Here is a 20662-nt window from a genome sequence, read left to right on the forward strand (position 1 = left end):
ACATTCTGTTGGACGATGTTTTGATGTTTTCTGAACTGGACGCTGTTGAAAATTAAAATTTGTTCTCAATCAACTTCCCTGGTGAAGTAGCTAAAATAAAATACATAAAGAAAATGTGGGGGCGTGCTCCGGTGGCGTAGAGGGTAGTGCGCCCCACACTTGGAGGCCTTCAGTCCTCGACGTGGCCGTCGCGGGTTCGATTCCCGGACCCGACGACATTTGCAGCATGTCTTCCCTCCTCTCCTTCCCCCTTTCCTGTCAGCCTACTGTGGTATAAGGGACAGTAGAGCCCACAAAAAGACCCCCTGGTGGGGGAAAATAAAAAATAAAAAATGTGGAAAACTTCTTGCAGAAAGACTCAAGGCAGTGATCAGAACCAGGACCTTCTTGCTGGAAGGCAATAGTGCTACTGTGCAGCTCACCAGTGGAAAAAAAAAATTATATATATAAATCAAAAATATGATAATTTTATGAAGTATGATTGTGTGAAGCAAACACTGTACCTGAAAAAAAATTTTTTTTTTCCTTTTTTTTTTTTTTTTACCTAAATCTAGAAACATTTTGAAAATGAATGCCAAGCAGGTCATTTGGCTTTACTGACAGATCATTTCCACCATGCAGAGATGTTTTGTGAAGCGTACCTGTTGCCAGCTGAGCAGTGCAGTGTCCACAGTGTGGATGGCATACTGGCTAATATTGAGGAACATGGGATCCACAAACACATTGACAGCTAAAGAGCTGTTCTGGGGGCAGCTGATGGCAGTGGCCTGTCCCTAAAAAAAGGACACATCAAATTGTGTTTCAAATAGGTTTATCTTCATTTTTAGCAGAATAATTAAAACATGCAAACTGAGTTTTGGTAAGCCGACCTGCAGTGCACAGGACTGGAGCAGCTGCAGGTGGGTTAGGTTTCGATACTCCAGCAGTCTGCAGTCCAGCCGAGTGGAAAAGCTCATCTCCTGACAGTGACGAGGTCCGTTGCTCCACTGGCGCATGAACACCTGGGGCCCCCGAGAACCAATCACCATGAACTCCTGCTCTTGAGGTAACTTCCTGTCTGGCAGGAAGGGATGAAGTTTCCTTGCTGGAACTGGATGAAGAAAAAACATTTCTAATTAAAGATGATCAAACACAAATATGTCAATAGTTCACAAATGAATGAAAATAATTTACATGTCACCCAATAAATAAAAATGCGACTGAACTGGACTGACTACCCATCGAGACTCACACTTCAAAGGTTGTAATCTGGGGGAACAGAAAGGGTCTGGGTCAACTTAATGTCTGTTCTCCACATGTGCAATAGATTTGGATTTATTCTCTGCAACCTAAAGGAATCGTACTAAAATACCAGTAATGTTTTTAGATTTGCTTTCCTTGTTATCAGGTTGGAATCTATGTGATCAAAAAAAAAACCCACATATGTCAATCAATCAACTTTATTTGATTTGATTATCACACTTCAGTAACAAGGCAGCTCAAAGTGCTTTACATCATTAAAACACAGGAATAAGAAGCCAAAAAAAGAGAAAGCAGTGACAAAGATTACATTATGACCAGGGCTATCATCAAGATCATCGATACATGTTGAATGTTGGTCAATGTTCCATTTATTATCCATGCTGTCTGATATTTATCTTTGTTTAAAATCTTAAAAATAGAAATAAGATTCTGTTTAAAAACAAAATATTTAATGCGACATGAGCGGCTGTAGACGAGGTTTATTTGGCTGTCATGAGAACAAAATGCCTCTTTAGGTTGTAGAGCCCTGATCTAGACAGCCAATCAGAAAGCTTCAATGTACAGTCCCTGCCTAAAGTATTCATATCCTTTGAGCTTCTTTCAATAATTTGTCACGTTCCAACCACAAATGTAATTGAAATTTTATGTGACAGAACAGCACAAGCTGGAGACACCTTAACAAATAAATATAAATATACTATGTTTTACAAAACTTATTGTAAAGTAAGTTTGGTACTGTGTATGTCATGTAAATTTCTTTCCTGGGTGAACACTTTGAAGAAGTGCCCTTCACTAAAATCACAGCTGTAATCTCTTCCAGCTTTGAAAATACAGAGGTTGAATATTTCTCCCCATTTTCTCTGCAAAAAAGCCCCAGCTCATTCAGAGTGTATGGAGGACGTCCATACACATCAGTTTTCAAGTCTATCCACCGATACTTATTTGCATTAAAAATGGACTTTGACTTTTTTTTTTTTCCCCTCCAGGGGCTCTTTTGTGGGCTCTAGTGTCCCTTATACAACAGTGGGCTGACAGGAAACGGGGAGTGAGAGGGGGAAAGACATGCAGCAAATGTCGTCGGGTCCGGGAATCGAACCCGTGACGGCCACGTCGAGGACTGAAGGCCTCCAAATGTGGGTGGCACTATCCGCTACGCCACCACAGCACGCCCTGGACTTTGACTTTTATTTAAATCACAAAATGTTCAGCGTTACTGTCTCTACTTCAGGCCCGATATCAAGTGTACCAGGATCCTTGGAATAAACTTTTTCTCCATCCATTTTCCTAACAGCTTTGTTTTCCAGATAAGAAAGAAAATATCTGCAAAGCATGCGGCTGACACCATGACAGTTTAATGTTTCTGAATGGAAGATGACAACATGTAAAAAAGCTCAGCAGGCATCAATACTTCAAGAAAGCACTCCCCTGCTCCAGATTGTTTCAAACTTTAATTCCGATAATAAAGTCTAAATGACCAACATGTTGTGAAAGTAACTCTTTCCGCAGGTTTGTAAACTTAGGGTTCATTTTCAGAGACCTTGTGATGCAGTGCGGTTTGCTGCAGCCTACCTGTTCCCAGCTGCTCCAGGTGGTGGCAGAGGTGAACTTCCAGCTGCGCGAGCTGCAGGGACACGCCCAACGACGGGACGAACCAGGGAGCGAAACAGGAGTCCACACGGGTGCAGGCCGCCAACGCAATGGGGGACACCAGCTGATCACACGGGAGCTGGGAGCCACACTCACTGTCTGAACTGGAGGAGAGAAATGTTTCAATAGAACAGCTCATCACAACGATGACGACGCTAACAATCAACATGAACATTGTGAATAAAGTAACTAACTCCATAGTATTGATAAAAGAAGGACCAGTTCAACTTGCAGATTCTTTCCTTTATAACCAAACATTTTCTTAGCAGCAGTGGAATCAATTTTAAGGAATTATTAAAGATCCTATATTTTGCTGAAAAGTTACTTTTAAGTTAATATTTTATATTATTTTGATTGTACTAAGATGTTTGCACTAGAAACTAGACCAAAAATACTTGGTAAGACTTTATACTGAAACTGTTTATATATATATATATACACACACTGGTTCATCCAATAAAAGAAGATGAAAAAAATAACATTCATCTCATTTTTCAAAAAATTGTGTGAAACAGTGACATAAATCCATTCTGAGATAAACACCAGGACTTTTCAGGAAACCTGGAATGAAGGAGACAATAACGTAGAAAGGGCCTCCTCACTGTCCAGGGCTGTTAGGTAAGTTATTACAGCCACAGTTTCCAGGAAAAGCCCTCGGTGAACATTAATTGCACGTCATGGTTGATGATGTTGAACTGGAAGTAATTGAAACGAATGACCATTTGCTCTATAATTTGCTGCTACCATGATCCACTTTGAGAGGAAAACTCTCAAGAAGTGAAAAATGTGGGTCCGACGGAGCGCTCCTTAAAAAGATAACCATCATATGTTGACAATTTTCATTACTTCCAGTTGGCGGGCCAGCCAAGTTATTTTTCTAGTGGAAACTGAAGTATGGCAGATGAAATGAGAGAGTAAGGAAAGTGGAATCAGTTTTGATCAAAAAAGACAAACAATTTAAACATAAAGGAAATGTAGTGTTTGGGGTATGATTGTAATTAAATACAGATGTTTGTTTTACTATATGGTCCTTAAGAGAGTTCTGATTCTTCTTTTAGATACTTTTTGTTCTTTTCTGAAGTTGTCTAAATTCCACAGAATGTGGGGCTTGGTGCTTATTTTTTTCCACAAAAAGTTTCTCTAAGTCCCAAAAGGAAGCAAAAATGGAAAAAGAAATAAAAAAAGAATGAAGTAAGATAAAAAAAAAAAAAAAAAACTAAGGAGAAAATGGCAGACCAGCATATTTCAGAAAATTGTCTAAACCCCAGAGAGGTAACAGAAGGCGAAGGGAGGCGAGTAGAGAAACCAGCGGCAGCGAGAAGACTGAAGTCAGAGCATGCTCTGTGAAGTGTTAGAGTTTGGTCAGACCCGGCCCAAACTGGGCTAAGAACGGCCTAACGGCTCACGGGCCAACCTGAAGGGGGTTTGACTCGTGCTTCCCCTGAGCTTCCCCTCGATTAGATACACTCAAGGTAAGCAGGAAGGAATCCGGATGGGCCCTGACAGGCAGTTGGTGTGCTGGGAAATCTCATTAGGCCTAACTGAACGCCTTCCAAGCCCGCTCCCTGCTCCTGCACACCAGATGTGGGGCGAGGGACACATTTTAGATCTTTGTGCTCTGCAGTCTGGGAGCACTCTGCCTCTGTTTTTCCTCACACCCGATGGGAACGGAGACTGCAGATCCACACACGTACCTGATCCAATAAGGTTGGTGTATGTATTTGAAATCAGCTCAAGGTGCATAAAGTAAATATGTTTGTGCTCTAATGCAGCTTTTTTCTAGCCTCATCTCTTCCTGCTTCTACCAGGGCTGTAACAAGATCTGGAGCCATGAAATCTCACAATATTACAAAACTATTAAGCAGTACATAATTTTCATGAAAAAAAAAAATATGTTTTTACATATTTGTTAAAATGATCATAAACGTCATAGTATAATATAGATATGTGAAAAAATTGAGGTTCTCTGCCTTCTCCCATTATAAAATGCAGAAATCCTCCACTCAGTCAGAAATGACCACTCAGAGCCAGGAGGAGGGGCTTAGCGCTGTCAATCACTCTGGTAGCACATTTTTCTGTGCTACGCTGCAGCTGCTCCCTTTCAACAAAGTCCAACATGAATGCTACAGCCAGTCCGCATAGCGACCGATGACAGCATTCCTGGAACAGTAAGTTGCTTTTCCTGTATGCTGTACATTTAGCAGCATACACACTCCTGACACACTCCTCCTGGCTCTGATTGGTTGTTTTTGACCAGGAGCGATGCATTTTTGCAGAACAGAATATAAGCACTGGGAGGAAGTAGAGGAGGGCGATCTTTTCACAAATGATCTGTCTAATGTTATACTGTTACGACATGGTGACAGTTTTAACGTATGGAAAAAAAAACATTATTTGTAAATGTTAGTGAAACTTTAAGATTGACAATGTTTGACACCATTGTTCTGAAGTAAGAAAGCAAGGAGGTCCTGATTTGATTATTAAAGGAAATGCTGTGTTCCAACCAATGAGCTTTGGAGCCCGTTTCGGTTCCCTGAACCTGTTTTCCAGCAGGTGTCAACTTTTCTGGTAAAACAGAAGTTTGCCTCACCTCTGCTCATCTCCTCCTTCTCCGTTGTGGTTGAGCACGATCCTCCAGAGGTCTGAGGCCACCAGCTCCTTCTGCTGATCAGTGAGGCTGAGGCTGGGCAGCTGCAGCTGGCAGGAACAGCTTTCTGACAGGCTGAACTCCCTGTAAGGCACAAAGGCCTGCTGGAGCTCGTCCCAGTACTCCAGACTGCACGGTACCTAAAAGAAGTGACACAGTCACTTACACAACTTCCAAAAGTAACTTCTACATATGCATCTTATTTAGAGGCTTCGTTTTCTGTTCATGTCGAGATTGGCATCTGGTCTGTGGTTAACGTTGTTGCGTGATTAAATATTATTTTAAATGTCTTACTCTTCTCAGGACTACCTTTCATGAAATAAAAACAAAAAACAAAAAACTAATTCCGAATTTAATAAGGAACTTAAGTAGAATGTGGAAAAGGAGTGTCCCTGTACCAAACAACGGCTGCTGTCTGGAAAAGTGCTCTGTCATATCACGAGTTGCTCACCCAATGGTTTGGACTAGATTTCAACATCCATTATGTGAGCAGAACACAAAATCACTTAAGCATGATGGTCAATCATAGTTCTTCCTGTTCCCTTTTGCCTTCCAAACAAAAAAATAAATAAAATAGACAGCTTAGAGATTCAGGTATTTGTTTTTGGAGCACACAAAGATGCTAGACTGTGATTTTCTTTTGTTTCTCAACAACCGTCACAGTTCTGAACTCAGTGATAAATCTAAATGTTTAACACCAAACACACATTCAAAGTGTTACTCTTCCTACCTAAAGTCTGTTATTTATAGTCAGATTGCCAGAGAACTAAACTAAATACTTTTATACCAGTTAATTGCACAGATATTTTCATCTGCACTCTGGCTATGTCTAATCAATGTCTAAACAATCATGATTTATGGGAAATTAGGACCAAATTACTCATTTCAAACCAACAGATTTCTATAACTATTTTTGGTGGGACCATTGTTACTCATCAGGAACAAGTGATTCCCTTTACAATGATTAATAAAAACTACAGTGGACTTCAAAACCTCAAACAAAGATACTTTTTGGACTTTAACAGGAATAGGTGAGGATTTTTAGAATGACAATATAGCTGATAATATCTTATATGCAGCAGATAACTTTCTTAAAATCCAAATTAGGAAACATATGCTGACAGATACAGGTCTCATACGGAGCCCCCTAGGGGACATGGAGGATTGTTTTTTTCTTTGCATTTCCTTGCGAAGCTTTTGCATTCTCTTCCAACAATGTACTGATCAGTTCATGCGGCACGATTGAAGACTGAAAGCTTTTCTTACGGTGGCCACTAAACTTTCTGCTATAAGGTTTTCGTAAGGCTTTTCCATGTATGTTAATATCTCGTTGTGAAATATTTGAAGTTTTATATCTTTTTCTTTAGGATAGAGATGCACCACAAACCTATGAACAGAAACGTTCCGTAAGAAAAGATACATCCAAACTATTTGGACTATTTCTGAGTTAGTATCACGGTGTAATAAATATTCTGACGGTTTTAATTGTGGCTCTCTTGTGTTGGGAGTCTGAATGGTTAATAAAGGGCTGCTTTCATGTGCAGTTCCATCTCAGCCTTAAACAGACAGACATGAACATGCAGTGAATAAAACAATTTTCAATTAGTTTTGTGCACCAAAGAATTAAGAGTGTATAAAAACGTTTTCACTGCGACTTGCGAGGCAACGCAAAAAAAAAAAAAAATTTCCTCCATGTCCCTTAGGGGTCTCTGTAGTATCACTCCCAGACATTAGCAATTGGGCAAAATCAGATTCAATTGATTGACACTTCAATAGAGTCCAGACTCCAGGAAGAAATTGTTTCTAAATATCAGAGAGTCCAGACCTTCTGTACAAAGTATAGCGGAGAGCAAGAGACTGGTTTTTACTAGGCTAGTCCAACTGCGACCAAAGCTGACTTCTACTGCTTCATAACAACTCTCCATCTGTTTTATTAACCTTTAAATCTAATCACATTTTGCTTTTTACAGCACCCTCCCTCAATATCACCCAGTTATTCTGCCTGGAAACATTTGATCTGCTCTCACTGCCTGCAAGTTTGAAAAAGAAACGTCATTAGGGTTGCTTCAATTTGTAACCCTGATTTTTGCCTAATCAGACAAAATAAGACTACCTACAAATTTCTAATCTTGTCAAGAAATGACAGAAGACCACCAACACAGTAGGACTGCAACTCATCTCCACCATAACAGCACATGGCCAGATGCCTAATGCCTGTCAAGTGTATGACAGTCATCAGCGCTGAAAAGCTGTGGCTGGTTTTCACACTGAATAACAACAGCTTCTGCTCATGCGTTCCTTTAAAGAAGATGTGATGAATCGTAGGGCGCCGCGCCAAAACGAACAGAAATGTGTCCCGTTCTGCTGTGTGAACTAAACCAGCTTCTCACATTCCCGTTGACCGGCTGCACTACTTTGCTACTGATGGATCAAAAGTGGCAGAGCACTCCTGAGAACACACCTGAAGAACAGCAGGCGGAAAGTCATAAATACATGTGTGTATGTGGGTTAACAAGTGAATTGTTCACCGCAGGTGTACAGCTCCTTGGCCAACTACCAAACTCTTGGGAATGTCCAACACACAGACACTAATGTTGTGTGTGTGTCCATTTGTCAGGCGAATGAGGTAACTGGAAGCTTACATCATGTACGAACTGTCACACAGGTTTTCCTTGAATCAACTCTTCCTAATTCTACCTGACAGAGTTGTGCACCCGCAATCCCAACGCCGAGCAACCGGAGCGGAAACTCACCGAATCCCTTTTGAGAACTCCCAGAGCCGGTTTGTTAAAACACCATGCGTGCTCTTTCTCTGCACCTGTGATATCCTATCCACATGACGGCATACAGAAATGGATATCTGAGGCATATACGGTAGAGTGGAATACGTGTGCGCGGCTGAATGTGCATCATGTTCCCGTCCAATTGCAGTTCTGGCTATTGGGAGAAAGCGGAGATGAATGACAACCAATTCATTGGTGGACAGGAGACGGAAAAAGTTCGGGGAGGTGAGCACACCTGTCAAAAGTCCAATGGATCGTATATCCAACAGCGGGACTTTTCCAGTTCTGGGAGAGACAAAGGAAATCATGTGTGTATACACAGGTGTGAGTTTGTATGCAAGTACATGATGCAGCGTGGGCAGTGTCAGCTTCCTCTGCCTGATTGTGTGTGTACCTTATCTGAAAAACAATATGCAAGTCTGAATAGCTGACATTCCCCCAGCTGGATGAGTCCAATCTGTGTTTTCCTCAAACATTCAACAAAGTGAGCCTGGCAGCCCGGCCTTGGGCAAAATATCAGTCGAAATGATGTGCCGAATGTTTTGGGTCTCATTTTCGGACGGGCGGTTCAAAGGCCTTGAGCACCGTGTTGAGGAATTTTTAAGTATTTAAATAGTCCAAACTGCTTACAAATATTTTTGGATTCAGAAGTGTTGGCAGCTCGCATAAATCTTGTTCATTCCTGACACCCAGCTCTGTTTAGGAAAAAACTGCAGCCTACCACTCGGCGGAGATTTATTTTTCTGGATCTGTTTGAGTGATCGCAGTTTCTCAGAAGGTTAACTCAAGGCAGGCACTCTAAAGCAAATACACAACAGAAAGAAATTATTTCAGGGTTCTGGGCTTGGCCAAAGTGTGATTGCTGCTAAATTTAAAAAAAAAAAACGTTTCTGCAACTGAAGACTCCCTCAGCTCACCCGGAGGCCGTGGTTGCTGACAAGCACGGCGTCGTGTGCCATTATTTTTATTAACAATATCAACACTGCTATGATATTATTTCGCTGATGCCTATATGCCGGGAAAAAAAATAAAAAATCTGCAACGAGCTACTTCTTATCAGCTCGAAGACAAATTGAATTGACATTGTCTTGAGCAAATGTTTATTCAGCAAATGCAATGAAAATTGTTCTGAATATGACTCCTGCTACGCTGTCTCACATGGGCTGATATATGTTAACATTAATCAGTGTGGAAAATCAGGAATAAGGCCACGCTGAGATCTTTGAGCTATTATTTTGGTTGTTTTTTTCCTACTTAAAGCCAAACTGGAAACTGGAAAAGCAGCTGAGTTTTTGGTGGATGAGGTGTAGAAACTCCAAGATCAAATTAATCACATGGAAAGTCTTTTATTTTTATAGTGCATTAGTTGGGACGAATAGTTATCTTGGCTACAATAGCGCCTCGCTCGATCTGATTCACCGTGTTTGTCTAAAGCGACAGATCACACCACCTGACATCGGATCCAAAGCTCCCCGTCAACAAGTGCAATATCTCTACAAACGGCATAAAAAGCATGCTTCACTAAAAATAAAAAAAGGTGTGTTGTAAGTCGCAAATGTGGTTGTGTAACTCGTTTATATTGTGTTTCTTGTTTATATAAAAAAAACCCATGGCAAACAAAGCAGCTTGAGAAATGGTCATAGCTGCAGGTTGCTCGATCATCGCAGGACATTTTTATGGCATCTGTCTCTCAGGCCAGCAGGGTCTCCATAGCAACAGAGCCTCGCTGGCACATGAAAGGCAATCCTAACACTGTCATCCATAAAATCAGCAGCGGGGGAGCGGATGGTGTGAGGTTTGTCTGAAAAAGTCAGAGCAATTCGGAAACTTTCTTGAACAGCAAGTGGATGATGACATTAACCTATTTGCACACAGAACAAAGCTGGTGTGGGGAAGAGGTAATCTAATTGAGAACAGAATGTACATTGCACTTATTTTATGAAGTTAGGTTGTTGCTCTCCTTTTAGCGTCGCCTTCTCTAGTCCCCCCCCACCTCCTCCCCCCGGTGGGATCGGGCTGATTTCCTCCCCAATCAGAGAACTCCAGTACTCTCTCTGCAGGTGGACCCTGTCGGTTCTTAGCTGAGCCCCAACAAGCCGACGCTTATGATATCGCTCCCTTTGTACTGTATACAAAAAAACCAGCACGGCCAGCAATTTCACTTTGAGTAATGAAAGGTGGTTTGAATTTCCCCTTTGAGATACTGGAACCAGTTGGGAAACCGCAAGTATTTAAATGCAGGAAATCTTGATTTTATAAAATGTTAATACGATCTGCTCTGGGGACGAGCAAGCAGCAAGGCAAGGAGTGAACCCCCCCCTGTTGCCTCCATTTAGCCCCTCTCCTGCTCATCTATTACACTCGGCTGAGAGAAGAGCTACAACAAAAGAGGAGAGGTCACGTTGTGTCGGGATTCGGAATGACAAAAACAGAAAAACAGGTGACAAGGAGGCTGAGTGGTATAAAAATGTCAGTGTCCATTTAGCTGCTCAGGAGTTCAATCCCCCTGACTCCACTTCTAAATCATCCAAACATTATGTCTAAATGACAGAGAATGATCAGACAGTTTAATGCTAATTTCCTCTCTCTTTATTATACATTACGTCTCTTTCCCTACCTTTACAGTTTCCATTTCTTCACAACTATCAGTTTCCACTTCCAAATGGCTGTCTTGTAACTTTATAGGCCTGAGAAATTCTGAGCGCTGTCTCTTTTCTCTTCAGGTTCCCTCTCTGCACAGACAACATGTTAGATATGCGAGATTCCAGCGGAGGAGAAGCCCGGCTACTGCTGTGTGTGGAATGTTATGGACTCTATCTGGGCATTTTAGACCATTGATAATTTAAAAAAGAAAAAAAAAGGAGGATCAGTAATGACTGGTTAATAGAAAGTCAAATGAGGTAAATCTGTGTTGTAGAAAAGCTTATTTTTTTATATGCAACTTTATTGAAGCGACTGGACAGTTGGTAGGACTCTCCGGTCCAGTACTCAACTGGTTCTGACATAAAGATCAAGAATTTCTTTGTTTCAATAGGAAACTTCTCATTGGAGCAGACAGAAGTCGCATGTGGGTACCCAAAGGTTCGATACTGGGACCCCTCAGTAATCAATATCTATACGCTTACACTACCTCAAGTTATAGTAAGTTGTAGGATTGGTTACCGTAACTACACAGAGGATACACTGCTTTACATTATGATGTCAACAGGTGACTCAGAACCCAACTGAGTACTGAACAGATGCGTCATAACTTTCTCCAGCTGAAGAAAAACAAAACTGAAGTTGTTATCTTTGGACCTAAAGCAGAACAATCTAGAGTCACCGCACAACTTCAGTTATTCCAGCTGGAAACTAGAGATCAGGCCTGAAATCTGGGTGTAGTGATGGAGTCCGACCTGAACCTTCAGAGCCCGATAAAGGCAACTACAAACTCGGCCTTCTATCATTGTTTATTGATGATTTAGATCAGGGGTGTCAAACTCCAGTCCTCGAGGGCCGCTGTCCTGCAGGTTTTAGATGTGCCAAAGGAACAAAACACTGGAATGAAATGGCTTACTTACCTCCTCCTTGTGTAGATCAGTTCTCCAGAGCCTTGCTAATGACCTAATTGTTCTGTTCAGATGTGGTGCAGCAGAGGCACATCTAAAGGTTACAGGGCAGTGGTCCTTCAGGACTGGAGTTTGACACCTGTGATTTAGATCAGTGGTCCCCAACCACCAATTAGTACCAGGCCGCGCAGTAAATAATTAAATATGTCTGTTCTATGTATTGAGTCTGGAGGAGCTTTTATTTTGAAAATCCTAAACCGGATGTCGTCCGTTACGTCTTGCACGCTGATTTAGATGATGGCAATTGACAAATTGTAATGTTGGTTACGGGTTTCACTATTTTATGTTTTTAAAATGTTCTTATGGTTTTATTGTGTAAAGCACTTTGAACAGTGTATATTCATGTGATGTAATGTTGGGCATTTGTGTATTTTCAGGCCCCATTTAAAAAAAAAAAAATATTTTCTTTCGTGTCTTAAGAATAAATTTTTTTATCTATTTTTTAAAAATATAACTACAGTGTGAAGTTGGGAAATCTGCAAACCAACCCTCTGTGAGTCTGTGGAGAGAACTGGACACCCTGGTTCAAGTGAGAGGAGTTGGATCAACTAATATTTATAAGTCTAAATCCAGACAATTTGGGGCAAGAGTTGAAAATGATCTGCAATCTGAGTGAATTCCAGCTGTTTTGCAGATTTTCTGTCCCCAGATGTGAAAAGTTGTTTGAGGTAATACCAACAAAAGCTGGTTTTTATAAAATATTGAATAAAGAAGGTAGTAAAAAAAAAAGCAAGACACACTTTTCAGATTGTTATTTTGAAATTGTTGTTCTGTGATGGACTCACGACCTCTCCTCCTCTACCTTCTTCGGTTCCAAACTTGCACAACTAAATTTATGATTTAATAGCTGTTTTTATTTCTCAACTACACTGATGCCAATTTCTTTACTTAGTGTTGTCTACTTACTGTTGTCTTTTGAAAAGAAAAATAATAAAAAAACCCGCTGCAATATCTGCTTCTAACTCCCAAATGAAGTGCTTTCAGTAAAAGATGTGTCCTGAAGTGTCATCTTTTCAGCACTGCAGCATTTACACTCCAATTACCTGATTCCTTTTAACAGTCTTGTCGCATGTAATAATTCTTTGACAGATGACAAGAGAGGCGCGATATGGAAACCACATGTTAATCAAACCCCGTTTCCAATGGGCTGCTGCTGTAATGCTCTAATGTGAACCTCCACAGAAACACGTTAGTCACGTTTACATCAGTCGGGAGTTAAAGACATGAGCTTTAAATATAAATAAACTGTCAAGCCAATAATGAAAGACTGGCACTACATACTGTTACCACACTGCATCATTAGCCAGAAAAGCATCTTTTTCACATTTCATTGGTGGGTAATAAATCATCCTCTTGTAGAACTTACACCGAGGATTCTATTTGTCTTGGAGAAGACGGCAAATCAGTATTTCTTCGCCCCCTCCCCTCGCAGAATCTTTATCTGCTCGACTCTTCCTTCCCGACCTAACCTCGTCCTTACTGTCTATCACTGCATCTTCACCGCCTCCCACATCCAAGTGCCCCAGCTCCCTCCAGTCCCTACTGTAACCCAATACGTGGCCAATCAGCGAGAGGCTTCGGCGTTGCGCTCGCTGCAGTCCTTGCAGCTGTGGGGGCCGCGCTCAAAAGTCGCGCAGCTGCAGCACCTTCCAGTGCCCTGCCTCTCCTGGGCCGGCACGCATAAACAGAGCGAACATCTGCACCGTAGGTGGAGCGACTGTGGGAGTCCAAGAAGAATGAGGGAGATAAGCCATGATGAAAAGCAGAAGGGAACGGAGGAGGGAACGTAAATTAACATTGAGAGTGGATTTCTTTTGGGGGGGTAAAAATAGTCATGAAGGAGCTGAAAAAGTAACAAAATTAGGTCTGTTTCTCATACCTGGACAAACCCCCCCCAAAAAACAGACTTTTTTTTTTAAAATTAATAATAGGAATCTTAATAACAACACATAAATAAGAATGAACAAAACTTTGTTCTTGAATTTCCCTCTCTAACTGTCAAAGCCCTTGAGAAACATTATATCGCTGCAACAATGTACTGTTTTCTCCTAATCTACTTTTTTATTGGACTTTTAATGAATTCTTGTTATATATCGCAACAGATGCGGATAAATCATCTCTTGGTCCACAGCTGCTTTTTATAAATAAGAAACAACAATAGTATAAATCTAATAATAAGAATGGCATTTACTCATTTCATCAAAAAACAGGATTTAGATGCAATGCTGAGAAAGACAATTACAAAAATGGAAGATTTCAAAATGAGCAACAGTTGCTATGACAGCATTGTGTTATGGCTTTAGGGGGGAACAAATGAGCTTAAATGAATAAATCGGGTTCCATCCTCTATTCAAAGTAATTATCTGGACAGTGAGGCGGTGGGTAGGAAGACGGGGGATGAGTGATGGGAGGAAAACAAGGATGTTCTAACCCCCACCGAGGCCCTGCAGGCTCAGTAGCCGCAACAGACCTGCCAAAATATAACCTCATCTGGGGTTGAAGGCACCTGGCTATTCACACCAGAGCGCGGAATGACTTCCACAGCTGTCCGAGCATGTATTACAAGTTTGGAGAGACAGCAGAGGTCTCGGTCATTCCGTAACACGAGTCCTGACAGGGGAATCGCGATGGCGCGCAGCCCAGATCTAAAACCGTTTTGCTGCTCTTCCAGTGCAGGTGATGTTAGGCAGGGACCTGGGAGAGGGATGTGTGCGTACTCTTCTCGTCTTACGTCTTACAACCCCAACCTCGCAGCAGACATCCCAATACAACTGAAGCAATAAAGATATACATGCAACACGTAGCTGCTTGATAAATCACGAGCCTCGCTTTGTTGCGGTTTTATGGTGGGGGAAAAAAAAACAAAAAAAACAGAAGACGCATGGGTTCGTATGAAAAACAAAAAGTGAGAAAGTGTTGAGTGTTTGCGTTGGTGACACGTGAGAGCCCCATGCTACCTGTAGGACGTCACCCAGGTCAGCCGTGCTTATTTCAGGGTCCTCGGTGGTGTTGAAGGGGACGGGCGTGATCCTGACAAAGGTGAGGACGCGCGGCTCGGGGTACCGCCACAGCATCACCCCGGGGCTGTCTTCAGTCTCACTGTAGAACACGACCTCATGGGGTCCCGGCAGCTTCTGGGATCCTGGGAGATGATATGAAAATCAATAACGACAAACTGGATGTGCACAGCAACAAAACAGAAAACATGAGTCATGATGCTGCAAGGAAACAAAATGAAGGTCTAAGAGATGCGTCAGATCCATCAGCTCTGACTTTACTGCACAAAAAAAAAAAAAATGGTATTAATGGGCCACATGGAAATATAATAATTAAAAAAAACTCTAGAAAAAGCATTTGTAAGCCAAATTACACAGGAACATCAGATGCAACACGTCTCATTAGCAAGAGGCTCACACACTTTCACCAACACATACATCCAAATATCATGCGGATTTAACAAAGTCAGAATTTTGAGCAAACTTTTAAAATGCTACAAAAAGGAAACAAAAACACAAAAAGTCACAAAGTGGAAAAAAACATAACTCTTCTCCGGAAAAAACAAAAAACTCCTCGAGCGACTAAAAACATTTTTACAAAACTGAGGAAGTTATTTTGATTTTTCCATCAACGTTTTGTAATGAGATACTTCAAGATCTGCATTAACAAAAAATGCACTTTAATGGAAACAATTTTAGAGCCATGAACAACTAAAACATTTTGTTTGAACTCATGTCCTTAAGAGCTTCAGGAGGTAGATGTAACTATAAGTTTCTACAGTAATCAGTGAAGACTGAGGCTGTCTTGTGAATTAATTGGATTGGTGTTTAGAATTTGGTCAAAATGATCACAACCTATCACTGAATATGAACTGGAGAGTCACTTCCAATCCAGGCTGTCAGACGTTTAAAGGTCTAAACACCGTCAGTCACAGGTAGTCCTCTACTGATTACACATTTCAACATTATAGACAGTCAGGAATCTTAGTGAGGAGGTCTGGAACAGCCACAAAGAAGAATGAAGAGCTTGAAGTGCATGAAGTACAGAAAGCTTAACTAAATAAGCTCAGGCTATAAGAATAGATACACGATGGACCAAAAATCTAAGTTGTAAACACAATTTGAAATACTTTATTTGGATTTCTAGTGGAATGTTTAAACAAATTGTTCGTATTTCCTTTCTTAGAGGTCAGTCAAGACTCGTGTCCACTGCTGCACATAAGAAAAGAAGAAATCTGGAAACGCTGTATCTGCATTTTCTGAATGTTTATGTGTGTCAGAAGCTCTGCATAAACAACGTACCTTAGTAAACATTGTTGCCATTTTGTAAACATGCACTAATTAAACCATGCCAAGCACCTGCAGCAGCTGGACAGCACAGGGCCGAAGCTCCAGAGTGATGTTTGACTTACGTCTCAGCTGCTGTTTGGGACCCGTGTTTATTCAGGAAAAGAGACGAAGGCAAACAGGGAACTGCTGGTTTTGTTTGACCCACTCTGCCTGGGTCCAATTTTACTCTTTCCAGTGAGAACTTTCTCACTGGTAACTTCAGACTAGTTAAAAAATGTGGATGAAAAAAAGAAAGGAAGAAAGAAAAAAACATTTTGCTGTTTTGTTTGCTCTATTCCTAAGGGTGAGTGAGTCACTGTCTCACCCACTTACCCTGTGAGTGAGCGAGACAGTGACTCTCCCTTCTCTCTCTCTGACCACCTTTCATTTACGATTTGCTCGTGTAACCCAGCCATGTCTGAGCTGGGCCCTGGGGGCACCCGTAGCCCGTCTCTGTACTTTGGGGCACTGACTTTTCTCACTGTTGACAACATGTTGCAGACAGACTGTCCTCTTGGTTCCAGTTCACCACTGTATGTTCTTCAGCCCCAGCCAGAATATTAAATGCATCAAAGAGCAGTGGAACAGTGCAACAAACAAAGACTCAACCACAGCTGACAGAGTGGAAGGCTGGGCTTCAGCCAGAGAGAAGTTTGATCCTCTGTGTATGTTGCTGTGAGTGTCTGTCTGTGTATGTGAACACAAAGCACAAAGAAAGGGAATAAATACAAAGTTACTTAGAGTGGAAACAGGCGGACATGCCTGATGAAACTTCTTTTAACAGAGAGCTTTGATCTAACTTGGTTTTAAGCTAATGCGCATCTTAACGGACTTTTAACTTCCTAAGTTTTCAATTTTGCAAACTGTGCAAAGTCAATTTTGCATAGTGTCATCATCATGACAGACTTTTCTTAATCCAGTCAAGATTCCATTATTAATTTCTATCCACTGATTATTGGGGGAATACTTGTTGCTTTTTTGTGTGTCTGTTATTTTGTTTTGTGTATCAATCAATTACACCCAAAACTGACTGTGATTGGTGAAAGATATCGGGTCATACTCTATGGCGAAGTCCGACAGGATTATGAGTTTGGTTTTTTGCTGTTTTGTTTGTCTGGCAGCATTTGGTCCATACTCCTTACTTGCTGGTGGCAGAAAGTAAACTATGAAGTTTTTTTGCCAACAGCCTTTAAACAAGTAGAAGGATCCCTAAAGGTCACACTAGCAACGGAGTCAACCACACCTAGCGACGGAGTCAACCACACCTAGCGATGGAGTCAACCACACCTAGCGATGGAGTCAACCACACCTAGCGATGGAGTCAACCACACCTAGCGATGGAGTCAACCACACCTATCGATGGAGTCAACCACACCTAGCAATGGAGTCAACCACACCTATCGATGGAGTCAACCACACCTAGTAACGGGGTCAACCACACCTAGCGATGGGGTCAACAACACCTAGCGATGGAGTCAACCACACCTAGTAACGGGGTCAACCACACCTAGCGACAGGGTCAACCACACCTAGCGATGGAGTCAACCACACCTATCGATGGAGTCAACCACACCTAGCGATGGAGTCAACCACACCTAGCGATGGAGTCAACCACACCTAGCGATGGAGTCAACCACACCTAGCGATGGAGTCAACCACACCTAGCGATGGAGTCAACCACACCTATCGATGGAGTCAACCACACCTAGCGATGGAGTCAACCACACCTAGCGACGGGGTCAACCACACCTAGCGACGGGGTCAACCACACCTAGCGACTGGGTCAACCACACCTAGCGATGGAGTCAACCACACCTATCGATGGAGTCAACCACACCAGTCATGTAGATTTAAAATATTCCACTACTTAACCAGAAGATATGACTCAAAGCTAGGTCAACAACACCTAGCGATGGAGTCAACCACACCTAGTAACGGGGTCAACCACACCTAGCGACAGGGTCAACCACACCTAGCGACGGAGTCAACCACACCTAGCAATGGAGTCAACCACACCTAGCGATGGAGTCAATCACACCTAGTCACGGGGTCAATCACACCTAGCGATGGGGTCAACAACACCTAGCGATGGATGTGGTTATAACCACTGACTTGTTCTATGTCAGTGGTTATAACATAAAAAATATGACAACTTTCAAAGAGTATGAATGCTTTTGGAAAATGCTTTACCAATATTGTTTAGTGCATGGACATTTACCTGAGTCTTGAATGTACTGAAAGTTTCCAGTGCGCAGGTCATCTGAGCTGTGCTCCGTCCTGGGGGAGGGAGCGACGGGAGAGGGGGGAGGCTGGGTGTGACAGGCCTTTCCCTTAGACCAGCTATTGTTAGAATCCTCTTTATGAAGATGGAGGTAGTTACGAAGATGCTCTTCAACCAGCATCAGGCAGTTCAAATGTTCCTGACCCCAAAAGACCTGTTGGGAAAGAACAAGAGGGAGTTGGGTCAGCAGAGAAAAGAATGCCAACATATAAGATCAGATAGCAAATAAGGAAAGGGAGTTCTTTTGAAAATAATAATAATAAAAAGTTGCAAAATAACCCTGACCAATATTTCATTTCATAAAGCATAGATCAGGAATAGAAATTCCTTTGCCAAAGCAAGGAGTCAAACAGTCAGGGTTGGCCTCCACATTGCCCTTTCACAACCTCACTGAGATTACACAACAGCGCCTGATTTTCTCCTCACTCACCCATGGCATTCCCCTTCCTATGCGCCATCAAAGTGAGTGTGCCTGAGATTTGAACCAAGGGCTCGGAATATTTGAGTCAAAGATTTCACACACAGAGCTGCCTGCGTGCTTGCCCACCACTTACTAACTTGTGAGAGTGGGTTGTAACTAAACTCTAAAAACAGGAAAATTTGGGGATTTTTTTTCCCCCCAGGTTTTTGGAGACGGAGCCCTAAAAGGAAAAAAATAAAATAAAATAAAAAAATCAGAAGGAATTCCCGTGGTTTCGATGCAGCAATTGATCAAAACACCACAAACTGTAATATTTGGAGAGGGAAATGTATGATTACATATTAAGTGTTGAGTTGGAAGTGATTTCCTGTTAATGGACATGCAATAAAAGCATTAAGGAAACCTGAACATGAGTAAGGGTGTTCCCCCTGTGGAAGTAATGTGGAACATTATTTAGAGAAAAATGTGAACTGTTAGTCACATAGAAAGGGGACTTTTCAGTTTGCATTATGTAACTTCTCACATGTAAAAAAAAAAAGGCGGAAGATCACGTCAGACTATAAATAGATTTAAAATATTCCACTACTTAACCAGAAGATATGACTCAAAGCTAAAGAAGTCCCCATTACAGCCCTGAGAAGACAGAATCCTCTGCAAAAAGGAAATATAGCTGCATATTTTAAGTGTTGTCAGATTGCAAAATTGCTATAAAATCTATCTAAGACAGTTCCAGCTACAATATCCTCACAGAAACATCGAGTGACTCTCACTCATTCTCACTTTCTACCAGGTGCAGAGGCACGTATCTAACCCTAACCCCCGTGAGCTGCAGCTGAGCGGGGAAATAAATCTCATGATTTAGAGAGATGAACTGATGTCATAGGCGCACAAACCTGCAGGAGACCTCCCTTCAGGTCCAGAAGCAGCTTAGGGGGGCCGGGCTCTGGTCCAGGGCTGCCGCTGTGCCGGCACCACCGAGCTTCCAGGGAGCTGCTGCAGGAAAACGGCCCCAGGAACACGTGGCCCCGGTCCCGCAGTCCCGTTTTCACCAGCGCGTCTTTCACCATCAACAGCACAGACGCAGACTCGACTGGGTCTGAAAATGCAACACAAAGATTTAATGAAATCTGCTCATTTTTGGCAACGCACACACAAGAACAAACAAACAAACAAACTTGTATAACTTTGCACATTACTAAATGTGCAAAGTTATACAAGGAATTATCTGTGATTTTACAGCTTACAGCACTGGCTCAGTGCTTGAAAAGTAGTACAATTACGATCACCAGGCTGGGTAATTTGCTTCATATATTCAATGTGGCACCACTTGATGATAAATGCCACTTCCCAGAATAAAGCGCTAACTTTGAAAACAGCGTAAAGACGCTGATGTCATCCAGTAAACAACACATCCACTCAATCAGGATGAATCAGAAGGCAACAGAAAGTGAATGTAAAGGTTTTTCTGTCATGTTTGTTAACAAACAATGCATCAACAATATAATTCAGCTGACTGACAAAGATGTTAGTGTTCAATAAAATATCCTAAACAGAGAAGCCTTTGTCAAGAATATGTTGGTTCCACAGAAACTCAACTTTCTGACAACACTCTTCAGCGTGGAAGTATTTTCTGGGGCAGGAAGATTCAGTATTCACTATTTTCATTATCAGTGAGGTTTTTTTTTTCAATGTCATGAAAGCACAAAAG

General features: G+C 41.8%; 1 protein-coding gene across 4 annotated transcripts in view; it reads right to left on the reverse strand.

The window, feature by feature from the left end:
- The window catches only part of LOC122830714 (vacuolar protein sorting-associated protein 13B-like), a 297339-nt gene that overhangs the window by 58721 nt on the left and 217956 nt on the right, over positions 1-20662 (reverse strand). For all 4 annotated transcript variants that reach the window (XM_044116313.1, XM_044116310.1, XM_044116311.1 and 1 more), the window contains 7 exons: positions 19848-20050; positions 18471-18687; positions 14885-15069; positions 5480-5676; positions 2812-2993; positions 870-1090; positions 642-773 (listed from right to left, as the gene is read on the reverse strand). In XM_044116313.1, the coding sequence (XP_043972248.1) occupies positions 642-773; positions 870-1090; positions 2812-2993; positions 5480-5676; positions 14885-15069; positions 18471-18687; positions 19848-20050 (1337 nt within the window). The remainder of the gene's footprint in view (positions 1-641; positions 774-869; positions 1091-2811; positions 2994-5479; positions 5677-14884; positions 15070-18470; positions 18688-19847; positions 20051-20662) is intronic.

Source organism: Gambusia affinis, linkage group LG05 (genome assembly GCF_019740435.1).
Source record: "Gambusia affinis linkage group LG05, SWU_Gaff_1.0, whole genome shotgun sequence".
NCBI lineage: Eukaryota > Metazoa > Chordata > Actinopteri > Cyprinodontiformes > Poeciliidae > Gambusia > Gambusia affinis.